Consider the following 13,595-nt stretch of genomic DNA (forward strand, 5'->3'; position numbering starts at 1 on the left):
TCATACAGCATTTTAATAAATATTTAAAATTTTGAAAATGAAATCGTTTGCTTATATTATATTTTGTGACTGTAATAAAAAAAATACATAAGAATTTAAAAATTTAAAAATTGAATTTTATTAAATTTTGCATCCAATGCAAATTTCCCCCGGAGACTACCCTGGGCAATTTTAAAGTCTACTCCTACGTACGAAAAGTAATGTACTATCTACACACGCACAACATCTTATCCCTCTGTGTGGCAGTAATTTCGGATGGGTGCGCTGTGAACAATAGTTAAAAAAAATTAGAGTTGCCCAGGCTATATGATATAACACATTTGAAGGATCGAATTTCACGAACTTACAATCTCACGGAGGAGATTCTTACAAATGTGTATTTTAAGGAAATATTTTTGCCGCACACATACAAAGGACAGCTTTTGCAATTCGGCATATTAACACAAAAGAAGCAATTTCCATCCTCCGTGAAGAACAAAATTATGACCGAGCTCTCCATGAACATGGAGATCGACACGCTTCAAGTGCTGTGTCCGAAGCTGAAAAAGAGGTAGAAACCTACATATGCACCTTCCAGCGTGATAGCCGAGGGTCCGGACTACGGGGCAAAAATTTGTTTGCTGTTGGCGTTACTCATAAGAATCCCTAAACCAGATGAAGGCAATCTTTAAATAATATATAAACGTGGGCAATTTATTTTGTATTTTAGAACTGCCCCTTCCTCCTCCGAATTCGACCTCTGATGAGGATATGGAAAGTCTACCAAAAACAGCCTAAGATTAAGACTCCATCCAGAAAACGAGAACTGCGGAAATTCCAAACTTATTTGTAAAAATACATTGAATTTAATATAAATAATAATAATAGTTTGGAGGTGCCTTAGAAATCGCTTAGCGCTGAGCGTCAATAAGACTTTTAAAAAATGTAACAGTAAGTGATTCCTGTGACACTCGTGGATATGTATTTTATGCTGGTATTTTCAAGTTTTTTTATTATTATTTCTAAATATGTAGTGTCGTACATTGGGTTTTTATAAGGTCATGTTGGTTGATGATCGTTCCGTTAATTATTAATTCTGAAAAAAATATGTACTATATAATATAAATATGTATATATTTAATTACGTTTGTATTCCAGTTTGGATTAGTTACTTACGCGTAGCTATAAGTAGTTTCGTTTCGAACCTCGGTTTTTTTAGTCAAGGGATCGGATCAGTGACGGTAAACGGAAGATGGTGAATAGGCTAGAAATCTAGCTCCTAACATCTAACTTTTAACTTTTAACTTGTATCTTTTAATTTAAATCTTTTAACTTGTAGCTTTTAACTTATACCTTTTAACTTGTATCTTTTATCTCGTATCTTTCAACTAACTCCTAGCTTAAAAATCTAGCTTGAAACTCCTAACTCCTATCTCGTAACTCCTATCTCGTAACTCCTAACTCGTAACTCCTAACTCGTAACTCCTAACTCCCAACTCCCAACTCCCAACTCCCAACTCCCAACTCCCAACTCCCAACTCCCAACTCCCAACTCCCAACTCCCAACTCCCAACTCCCAACTCCCAACTCCCAACTCCCAACTCCCAACTCCCAACTCCCAACTCCCAACTCCCAACTCCCAACTCCCAACTCCCAACTCCCAACTCCCAACTCCCAACTCCCAACTCCCAACTCCCAACTCCCAACTCCCAACTCCCAACTCCCAACTCCCAACTCCCAACTCCCAACTCCCAACTCCCAACTCCCAACTCCCAACTCCCAACTCCCAACTCCCAACTCCCAACTCCCAACTCCCAACTCCCAACTCCCAACTCCCAACTCCCAACTCCCAACTCCCAACTCCCAACTCCCAACTCCCAACTCCCAACTCCTAACTCCCAACTCCCAACTCCCAACTCCCAACTCCCAACTCCCAACTCCCAACTCCCAACTCCTAACTCCTAACTCCTAACTCCTAACTCCTAACTCCTAAATCCTAACTCCTAACTCCTAACTCCCAACTCCCAACTCCTAACTCCTAACTCCTAACTCCTAACTCCCAACTCCCAACTCCCAACTCCCAACTCCCAACTCCTAACTCCTAACTCCTAACTCCTAGCTCCTAGCTCCTAACTCCTAACTCCTAACTCCTTACTCCTAACTTCTAACTCCTAACTCCTAACTCCTAGCTCCTAGCTCCTAACTCCTAACTCCTAACTCCTAACTATAAACACCCTCGCGGCTGCTTGGCATCGATGTAAACGCTAAAGATAGCGAGTCCGGGTCAGCGAAGTAGACGGGCCTTTTCAAATCTTCTTCCGACTGATTCATTACGGCTGTACAAAAATTGGTGATAAGCTTCTTCATTTTAATTGTACTTGGCCAACACTTTATCGAGCTCAAAAATGCAATATTTTTGAGTCAAAGCGCCATGTGTTTTTCCTCTTCATGAACATGAGTCATATTTTTCCTGATCTGGTAACACCAGCCTCGTCTTTCTCTTTGACCCCCATTCGGCATAGCAACAACCCCTCACCACTTTCTTCTCATCTTGTAGTTTATATTATCTTTGCTTTCACCTCATCTCTGCTCATCCTCTCCCCTTAAGCCTAGTACTCAGATCGGCTAAGAGTTTCACTGGTCGAAAAATCTTATTCTTTGTAGTGTGACCGAAGTTTTCAAAGTTCACCCGCAATGCATGTAGCATGGTCTTACTGTCAAGCGGCTGGGCTTGTTGCCAAACGGAAAACAAATCAATTGGAGAAATTTAAAAAGGAGGAGTCTGCTGGTACACAAAGAAAGTAAAATAAAAATAAATGGAATGTTCAACGAATGTTTTTATTTATGTAAATTAGTAGTTTAAAGCTTACTTCTCGTCCCAAGAATGCTTCGCCATCTTTCCCGCGCCACCGCAGTCCAGCTCCGAGTCCCAATAGGCACTTTGGACCTTGAGGAAGTGGGAGCCGGATTGGGAACGGGGTCGATCCACCGATGATGCAGGAAGTCGCCCGGCATCCTGGCAGTGGCTGGCCATGGCTTCTCCAACTGTTCCTTAGCGGGCGCCCTATTTTCCTCCTCCCTATAGAAGCCAGCGCGAGCTCCAGCTCCGCTTAAGCTGCCAATTAGCTGGTGGTTATGGTATACGGAGTCCAAATGGAAAGGTCTTCGGAGATCATATTACTGGTGGATCTGCTAAATAGATTCTTCTATTAGTACAACGCAACCAAAATCTTTTGGCCAGATCTTACATTCTTTGCGAGGACACGCCCGGCAGGATGTCCATTTAGAGATCGAAGTCCCACTCGGCATGTTCCTTCCCACTGGGATTCTCTAGTGGATCTCCTCCAGCCCTTCAACTATTCTGCGGATTTGCCCCTATGTGGTTTTGCTTCCTGTCGGTCAAGTCCCACAATAATGGGCAACAGCTTGGATTAGGCGTCCATTTTCATCTGCACTGACCTCCTTTGACCGTTTTTGGTGTTTTTCTTCCATTTAAAATTTTTAAATACCCACCGCTTCTGCACGAACACCCCCAAAGATTAAATTTCTTATTCTTTGGGCCGCGGCTAACGGCGTTCATCGAAAATTCACTCTCGAAATCTGGTATTTTTTCTGGTATTTCCTTAGCTCATCTGAGTACCACGCTGAAAAACAGACCCGACGAAAACCTTTAGCCGCCTGTTTGCCTCTCGCTCACTCCTATGGTTAGCTCGCGGTTTTCGTCGATGTGAGTACTACGCTTAAGAAAGTAACTAAGCAACAACTGTTTCGGGAGACACCAACTCCCTCATCAGCGACATTTTTTACATCCCTGTCGCGGGTCGAATTTAAGCCCGATAGTTAAGTCAGTATTTAATCGATAGGAATTGGTATTGTGCCCTGATGAAGCAATTGGGCACACTAGAAAGCCCAAACATAGCGCACTCGTTGAAAGTCATGGAGTGTGGAAGGTCCTTGTATATTGTAGGCAACTCCCATTCTTGTTTCGACAATCCCATAGGAAAGTACGGTAGACCGGACAGTTTTTGTTTCGGCTTGGCCTTGTTTCTATTTTATGGCCTATATTAATTAATATTTTTGTAAGTATCTTACCTAATTTTTATATTTATTACGCTTATTTATTTCAATTTGTATGTCAATTTTCCTAGTTTATTGGCGATTGTATATCTTTTAAAAAAATCTTTCAGCAAAGATTCCAGAAACATTTAAGGATTTTTCTCCTATGAATTGCGCATGGCCTTGTTGAGTCAAACCAGTAGGATCTTTTATTACTTTCTTCAACACATATATTAATAATATTTTTAAGAACATTTATTTGATTGGGGCATCTGTTAAATTCTTTTTTAAATATCTCTGCATGAAGCATTGCTACTTCAAACAGTGCATTCGAAGGGTTCATTAATTTAATATCGCCTTCATTTTTGTCTATTTCTAAAAATTTCGTGGAGTTAGATGCTACATTCTCGCGACAGAACTTTTTTGGCTTCGGTAGTTTTCCTTTATTAACTGAGAAACAGTTGGCTTTATATATCCCGCTCTGTTTCTCTGGAAAATAATATAGTTTTCAAGGGGATATTGACTAAATCTATTTGTAGGTATTAGTTGCGAGACCCCTTTTTTGATTATATCATCACAAATAAAATTTATTTTTTGACAGGTATTAATGAGACCTTTGATATAAATGTTCTTCGAAGAGCTTCCCGTTTTCTTTATTTGTTTTATAGGTTTGGAAATTAGTTAACCCTACACTAACTTCCTCATCCCTGCTCTAATAATTTAAAGCCCTCACTCATTTTTTGTATAAATATGGCAGTATTTTTTGCCATCAAAACATTATTAAAATTACTATCAGCAGTAATTTGTATGCCACTACTAACCACCTCAGTAAATACATGCGGTTCAATACTCGCCGAGTAAATGGGTTCTTCTGTGAAATACAACGAACAATTAAGATTCGGGGCCAACCGAATAGTATGCATCTCATCGTCCTTATTAAACTGTTCAATAATATCCCAGGACACAATGTGCCCATTTGGAAGTCGTGAAGCTTTAAATTTTTAATTATATTTGTAAACAGATGTACATAATCATGAATAATATTTATTCGAGATGTCAACCGATATTGAACATCGTTATCCTTAACCAATCTAAGTGCTCTTAAATTGCTGTGATTTTGATCACAGACAATAGCACGCACTTTTAGTTCAGCTTTTTGGCAGGCTTCGAGTGCTCTTTCTATCAAACCGGCAATTATTGTCCAACGGATGTGTCTTGCGACAAATGCTACGCCTACCAGAGCCTTGAAGTCGGAACACAAACCACGAGCCATAAATGCAAAATAGCCAGTAGCTGGAGAGGAATACAGATCTTGGTCTGACATACCATCTCCGAGGTCTCTAAAACCAACAGCTCTATCGGCCCCAGACTGATAAGAAATTTCAGTCTTTAAAAGGGATTCGTCAAATATCGATACGCAGTTCCTATCTGATTTATTAAGACTGCTTGCTAAATTTTTCAGCCGAATAAAATTAGTGCCTTAAAGCCTGGAGTTAGATCATTGAATGGCAACTCATTTTTTGTTTCATTTTCAGAGCATTTTTGCTCGTTAAATTCAGTAGTTATAAATTTTAGTAGTGCTATTTTATGATTTAGGGCTTCTTGAAATGCTTTACATTTAAGCATATCTTCGATTTCATCTTTCGTTCTTCTTCCACAGGCAATGTATTTGGAAAATACTCTTTTAATTCTCTAGGCCGAGACGTCTTGACCTATTTTTCCAGAACTGAATCTGTTTCTTTAAAACTGAATTTTCTTTTTTTAGCCTAATATTTTCATTTTTTTGTGAATTATCCTTTTTCTTGTTGGGTGTTTCAACCTTTTTTACAAATATATTTTCAGTTTGGTCATATTGCATTATTTCAGCTTCGTGACCTATATTTCGCATTATTTCAGCTTCATTTTCGTCAAATTGCATTGTTTCAGCTACGTGACCAATATTTTGCATAATTTCAGCTTCTTTATTTTGTTGCAATATTTCAGCATCAGAATCATTGCCTTTTGAAATTATTTCCCTTCCATACAACCCAACCCCATCATTACTAATTTTATACTGTTCAACTGAGAGATAAATAGGAATACTACCTTTCCTCAGCTTATTGCCTAGAAAACATTCTGGCTTCTACAGACCAACGATCTTGCCGTTACTCTTTCTTTTCATAAATTGGCAAGCCAAATATTTTTGAAGCGTTCTGGGAACCGGAAAGCTTGCTTATGGCCTTTGCAGTATTCAACGCAACTTCTGAAAAAGAAGTTATAAAATATATAATTTTTATAACAAAGCGCCTTGGTGCACTTAACTATAATATAATCTTCGACTGATGCTTACACTTTTGATCTACATTTTACACTTTTCACTTTCATTGTTAATCACCACAATTTTTATAAACTTGGATATGCAAATTTGCCTACAAAAAATCATTTGACTAAAAAAACAAAAAAGGAAGTTAGCTTCGGCAATCCGGAGCTTATATACCCTTGCAGCTATAATTATTAAATTTAAAAACACAAAAAATGATATTCCCAAAAGTATAAGATAATATGTCAAAAAACACCGAAGCTATAATTTGTTTCATATTATTTTCCTACCAATTTACCGATCGTTCCTATGGCAGCTTTATGATGTAGTCGTCCGATTTTGATAAAATTAAATTCGAAATTCAGAACTAATAAAAAAATGTTATTTCCAAGCGTAGGATGTTATATTTTAAACAAGGAAGAACGCTTTAGTCGAGTACCTCGACTATCAGATACCCGTTACTCAGCTAAAGGGACCAAAGGGAAATGGAGATAAGCAAGCAGCAAAGCGAGATTGAAATGCACCACCTACCGGCGGTAAACAGATTTTAGCGTTATGGGCGTTAGAGTGGGCGTGGCAAATTTTTTTTTGATCACTCGATAGGTATTGACGGGTCCAGTACATTTCAGTTAAAATTTTGTATCTAGCATGAAAATTGTGGGCGCCACAGGCTTGGGCGGTTTGTGTGCGTTAGTGTGGGAACGGAATCTAAATCTGAGATCCCAATTCCTTATCTTTGATAGTTTCCGAGATATCTACGTTCATACTAACGATTTTCTGAAGTTTGTGGGCGTTAAAGTGGGCGTGGCAAACTTTTTTTAGGTCAATCGATAGGTGTTGATAAGAACAATACATTTCAGTTTAAATTTTTATTCTAGCATCAAAACTGTAGGAGCCGCAGCTTTGGGCGGTTTGTGGGCGTTAGAGTGCTGAAACAAACTTGCGCTGCTCAGGAATCTCAGGAATGTGCATGCCTAATCCCCGTGTTGTAGCTTTTATAGTTTCCGAGATCTCAGCGTTCATACGGACAGACGGCTAGATCGACTCGGCTAGTGATCCTGATCAAGAATATATATACTTTATGGGGTCGGAAACGCTTCCTTCTGCCTGTTACATACTTTCCGACGAATCTAGTATACCCTTTTACTCTACGAGTAACGGGTATACACCGAAGCTATAATTTGATTCATATTATTTTTCCACCAATTTTCCGATTGTTCCTATGGCATCTATATGATATAGTCGTCCGATTTCGATAAAATTTAATTCAAAATTCAAAACCAATAAAAAAATTTTATTTCCAAGCTTAGGAGGTTATATGCTGGAAAAGTCAGTCAGTCTCTTTCCCGACGTGCGCGCAACAAGACCTAAGATCAAAGTAGAGCAGAGAGGAGCCCGCTTCCCGCGCTTGCTGCTCACTTAGTTTAACTAATTAATTATCCCGATATATAAAATGATTCACAAGTCATTATAATAATTATAATGTCGAAGCTTTCCCCGGGCGACATTACTGCTCCATAAAATCCACAAGGAGATGCAAGTGTGTAGTATGTTTCTGCTTCTGTTGCGACGCCAAATTGCATTTGCGGCCAGCACGCCGCTCGATCCCTAGATCGTTTTCGCCCCTGTCCATTGACTCAGTTCTCCTAGAGGTGGACAATCGGTCCACCCACTCAATTTTTTTCGGAACGCCAAACAAGCGTTTTCCAATGATGCAAATCCCATTTACTCGGATATTCGAAGTAATTTTCGTGCTGTCAACAATTGTCGTCGTTACAAATTGTTGTTCGAGCCGGATCTTACTGCTCCGAGAGCATACGCTGAAAATTACAACACCAGTTTCTGCCTGAACGGCGGCCACTGCTTCCAGCATCCGATGGTCAACAACACGGTCTTCCACTCCTGCCTCTGTGTGAACGACTACGATGGCGAGAGGTGCGCCTACAAGAGCTGGAATGGTGACTACGTCTACACGCCTTCAACGGTGCAGCGAAAGGTCCGGATGGCGCACATCGTCTTCTCCTTCCCCGTGCTCATCATGCTCTCCTCGCTTTACGTGCTCTTCGCAGCAGTCTTCATGCTCCGCAATGTGCCGGATTATCGCCGGAAGCAGCAGCAACTACACCTGCACAAGCAGCGCTTTTTTGTCACTTGTTGAGGGAGAATCCTCCAGGAGAGGTCCTCCACTCGATTTAGATTTGATTTGGAAACAATTTTGGTTTCGCCTATATATGGACTCTCTTTTCTTTTTTGTTGGTTGGCAATTTCTTTTTGACCAACACTTCTTTACGTAGCGCAGCGCAAAGTTAACGCTTTAATTTATTGAATACATTTAGTGTACTTAGTAGGATTTTCTATTTAGTTGCAAAAGACGCACAATTAGTATTTGCTTTTCTTTATCATTTCTTAGTTTCGTTTGTTTCGCTTTTGAAGCTTTCGTTGGAGCTTTTGTAGTTTGTCTTGTAGTAACATTTTGTTACGTTAAATTAACCATTTACGAAATATTAAGAACGTACTTAGAACATAATCTTAGCGCTTACTCCAGTTTACCAGGACAAATGATTATTATTTTTTGTAACACTCGGTTACATCTCATGTATATTGTAAAGAAAAACAATTTTTTGTAGTGTATTAAAGAAGAGGATTGGGACTCGACTCGAAAACAAATCACCAAAGATATAATTTGTTTCATATTATTTTCCCACCAATTTTCCGATCGTTCCTATGGCAGCTATATGATATAGTCGTCCGATTTCGATAAAATTTAATTCGAAATTCAAAACTAACTAAAATTTGTTATTTCCAAGCTTAGGAGGTTATATGCTAAAAAACACCAAAGATATAATTTAAAAAAAAATTTTTTCAGACAGCGGACAGACAGACAGACGGTCAGACGGACATGGCTAGATCGACTCGGCTAGTGATCCTGATCAAGAATTTATATACTTTATGGGGTCGGAAACGCTTCCTTCTGCCTGTTACATACTTTCCGACGAATCTAGTATACCCTTTTACTCTACGAGTAACGGGTATAAAAAACAAGAACGGAAGTTAACTTCGGCAAGCCGAAGTTTGTATACCCTTGCAGTTATAATTATTAAATTTAAAAATACAAAAAATGATATTCCCAATGGTATAAGATAATATGTCAAAAAACACCGAAGCTATAATTTGTTTCATATTATTTTCCTACCAATTTTCCGATCGTTCCTATGGCAGCTATATGATATAGTCTTCCGATTTTGATAAAATTAAATCCGAAATTCAGAACTAATTAAAAAATGTTATTTCCAAGCGTAGGAGGTTATATGTTGAAAAACACCGAAGCTATAATTTGTATCATATTATTTTTCCACCAATTTTCCGATCGTTCCTATGGCAGCTATATGATAAAAATGTTATTTCCAAGCTTAGGATAAAAAATCGAATACATAAATTTAATATAGTTTATTTATTTTATCGAATGTAATATCATTTTTTGTCACAATTGTTGATATCAGAAATTTTTGTTTAAAGGCGCGCTCGCCACTACTTTCTACCTCGTTAAGAGGTGTTTTTGTTTGATATCAGAAGTTTTTTTTTGCTCAAGAGTTTAAGTACCCCAATACCATGACTAGGAGTCGTCCCCATATGGCTTGGCTATTGAAAAACCAAACACACAGATTCGACCCCTAATCTTAGCTGAACGCCACCTTAAATTAGGCACAACAAGTTTTATCGCTTCAGTTACCTATTTTAATAGCACAAGTTTGGAATCTTAAGGGCTGTATAATTTCAGATTCCAAGAAAAACCTGTCGTTTCTTATATTTCCCGCCGAACTAGCGGGGTTTTCCAAAGTGATAGAACAAATAGATCAAGTTTCCTATTTCAATTAGCTTAATGCAAGTAAAGGACCCTAAAACCATAACAGATTTTCCGTTTGAAAAAATCTAATAAGAATATTTTTCATCAAATTGGTTTTTTTCTTGTTTATTCCAATAAGTATGAAATATTTCGTACACGGAGCTGAAACGAGTTGTACTTTTTATACCCGTTACTCCTAGAGTAAAAGGGTATACTAGATTCGTCGGAAAGTATGTAACAGGCAAAAGGAAGCGTTTCCGACCCCATAAAGTATATATATTCTTGATCAGGATCACTAGCCGAGTCGATCTAGCCATGTCCGTCTGTCCGTCTGTCCGTCTGTCCGTCCGGATGAACGCTGAGATCTTGGAAACTATGAGAGCAAGGCTATTGAGATTTGGCGTGCAGATTCCTGAGCTTCTTACGCAGCGCAAGTTTGTCTCAGTAGAGTGCCACGCCCACTCTAACGCCCACAAACCGCCCAAAACTGTGGCACTTACAGTTTTGATGCTAGAATAAAAATTTTAACTGAAATGTATTGTTCTCATCAGTACCTATCGATTGACCCAAAAAAAAGTTTGCCACGCCCACTTTAACGCCCACAATCCGCCCACAAACTTCAAAAAATCGTAAATATGAACGTGGATATCTCGGAAACTATCAAAGATAGAGAATCGGGATCTCAGATTTAGATTCTGTAGCTTTGTACGCAGCGCAATTTTGTCACGCGAATATGCCACGCCCACTATAACACCCACAAACCGCCCAAACCTGTGGCGTCCACAATTGTTATGCTAGATGAAAAATTTTAACTGAAATGTATTGATCTCGTCAATACCTATCGATTGATCCAAAAACAAATTTGCCACGCCCACTCTAACGCCCAGAACGCTTAAATCTGTCTACCGCCGGTAGGTGGCGTATTTAAATCTCGCTTTGCTGCTTGCATATCTCCATTTCCCTTTGGTCCCTTAAGCTGAGTAACGGGTATCTGATAGTCGAGGTACTCGACTATAGCGTTCTTCCTTGTTATTGCTTAATATCTTCCAAACGATAATTTTTAGGGCAAAAAGTGTTATACACTAAAAGTTGAGGAATCCCAAGGGCTACTTGATTTGAAATTTAAAAAGAAATCGTTCGACTCAATTTTGAGAAAATAGTCAAAAAGTGGTTTTAAAAAATAACTTTTCCTTGGAAAGGAAATGGGATTTTACGAAACCCTTAGTCGCCCTTATTGATGAGCTACATCTGCCCCAGGTGAGAGGTTTGTGATCGCCGTTCGTATGTATGTATGTGTGTTCATATAAGAATAATTTTACCTTTTTAAGAAATTGCCAAGGTTTTAATCCCAATATTTTATTATATTCCAGATACTTTTCACGAATATAAGGCATCCACATTTGCCTTGCAAACTTTCAATGGGTCGCACTTCCAAGTGGTGTTTATGGACGTAGTTCTCCATATTTGTGCCCACACGCATTAAAATAGTTTTAAAAAAAATTATTCAATTTTTGAAAGAATCAAATATTTTTCATCTTTTGCTGGCGTTTGTTTCCGACAACTGTCCAATTAATGAAAAAAAGGTAGATCCCGCAGGTCCAAGACTGTGGGATTATTCTCATTTAAAAAAAACTTATGGAGACTCGCATACAGAAGTCATACTAGGCGACTTGTATGCGAAACCCATTCTCAAAACTAATTTTGAAACCATTTCCAAAAAATATTATGACTATATTAAAACCAACACGCCACCATTACTCACTGAAACAATAGAAAAACAAGCAACCCAACTTGTGAAAGCCGCCTCTAGATTTTTTGTTGTGGCGCCTGATCTTCAATTCCAGGCTTGCTATCTGAAGAGTGATATCCTTAAATGTTTTGGCCAAAAGTAGAAGAATGGCCTTCGTGGTGCCATCAAGAAGCTCAAAATCACGAAAAGACAACTCCATCTTCATGGTCAAGACTTTTACCCAGAGATCTGGTGTGTACTAGTCCTCTTTGACATTCAGAGTGACATTTTTAAGGGCAGCGAGGGACTGGAGACGAGCAGCGTGGGATCAAATGAATTTGAATGATTTAGTTTGATTAGTTATATAGTAATATTAAGGTATATTATATAAGTTGAATATGTATATATATTTCAGTTGTGGACTAGGGCTATTTGGCGAACCACTTAAAAAAAACGCGCCGTGTTGCTCTACCTCAAGGTGGTGTGGAAATGAGCATTTATTAGTTTATTTTCAGGCAATAGATCGATCTGGCATCGGGAAAACGAAAATGGATTCAGGTGATTTTGATTTAATATTTTTTGTATATTTATTAATTAATAATTTGTATGCCCACAGCATTATACGTTATGACGACTTGCTTTTGCTGCCCATCCGTTAGATGCTCGTCACCTTCCGGGATCGGGTTCCCTGGCCCAGCTGCACAATCTGGCTCACCAGCCATTGATGGTGATCCTCTGGGATCCACTGCCTTCCGCCGCTGTTGCGGAGATCTGCTGGAATCCGGAGACAACTTGTATCTGAAGTTCTTGTCCCCGCTTAATAGAGCTGTAAAAACATCGATAGTAATATCGATAGTGGCTGGGCTGCGCGATACGTCGATTTTTTTTTCCACCATCGATGTATCGCGTTTATTTAACATCACTAGTTGCAGATTCTGCAACGCAGAAGCGTGGTTCCAGAAAAAACGAAAACTTTATGAAAAGTGAAAAAATGAATATTCATAATAATCTCAAGTAGTTCTTAACTTTATTAAATTTATAATCAACTATATCAATATCATGTAATTCCCGAGGAACGGATGATCTCTCTTTTGTTAATTTCATTATAATCATTATTATCTTAACTGGTTCTTAACTTTAATTTATAATCATGTTTTCGCTTATAATTATAATCAATAAAAAAAACATGTTTATGAAATGTGCTTGGTTTTTCATTAATAGTTTTAATGTTCTCGATTTTAGCATCAGAAGGCAAACGATAATGGCTTATAACGACTTTTTAAAGCATACGAGAATTTTTAAGTTTTCTAACTTATGAATAAAAAAAAAATATAAGTAATTATTATAATCAAAATCTTTTAAATTTTTAACCTATTTGTTTTTATGTGTGTTTAATAGTTTAATACATTGTATGGTTTTTGTCGCAGCTGTATTCATACCTCGCAATTAAAAAAATTGAAAGCAAATAGGCTTAAAATACAAAATAAAAAATTAAATAATAATTCGATTGATACTATTGAAAATATCGATGGTTTGGACTATCACTATCGAAAACATCGAGTAGGGGCACTATCAATAGGCTTAAAATACAAAATAAAAAATTAAATAATAATTCGATTGATACTATTGAAAATATCGATGGTTTGGACTATCACTATCGAAAACATCGAGTAGGGGCACTATCGATG

General features: G+C 38.2%; 1 protein-coding gene across 1 annotated transcript; it reads left to right on the forward strand.

The window, feature by feature from the left end:
- The first annotated feature begins 482 nt into the window (after nucleotides 1-482).
- Nucleotides 483-8,999, forward strand: LOC119555117 (protein gurken-like). Its single transcript, XM_037866341.1, has 2 exons — nucleotides 483-550; nucleotides 8,078-8,999. Exons 1-2 carry the CDS (start codon nucleotides 483-485, stop codon nucleotides 8,490-8,492), a joined length of 483 nt encoding a protein of 160 aa, XP_037722269.1. The 3' UTR covers nucleotides 8,493-8,999.
- The last annotated feature ends 4,596 nt before the right edge of the window (nucleotides 9,000-13,595 follow it).

The sequence above is a fragment of the Drosophila subpulchrella genome, chromosome 3L (genome assembly GCF_014743375.2).
Source record: "Drosophila subpulchrella strain 33 F10 #4 breed RU33 chromosome 3L, RU_Dsub_v1.1 Primary Assembly, whole genome shotgun sequence".
NCBI lineage: Eukaryota > Metazoa > Arthropoda > Insecta > Diptera > Drosophilidae > Drosophila > Drosophila subpulchrella.

Bases quoted from the DNA above. Each gene is read 5' to 3' on its own strand.
- LOC119555117 (XM_037866341.1), top strand. From the start codon at position 483: ATGACCGAGCTCTCCATGAACATGGAGATCGACACGCTTCAAGTGCTG. The intron at 551-8,077 runs GTAGAAACCTAC...GGATATTCGAAG, and splicing joins TGTCCGAAGCTGAAAAAGAG to TAATTTTCGTGCTGTCAACA.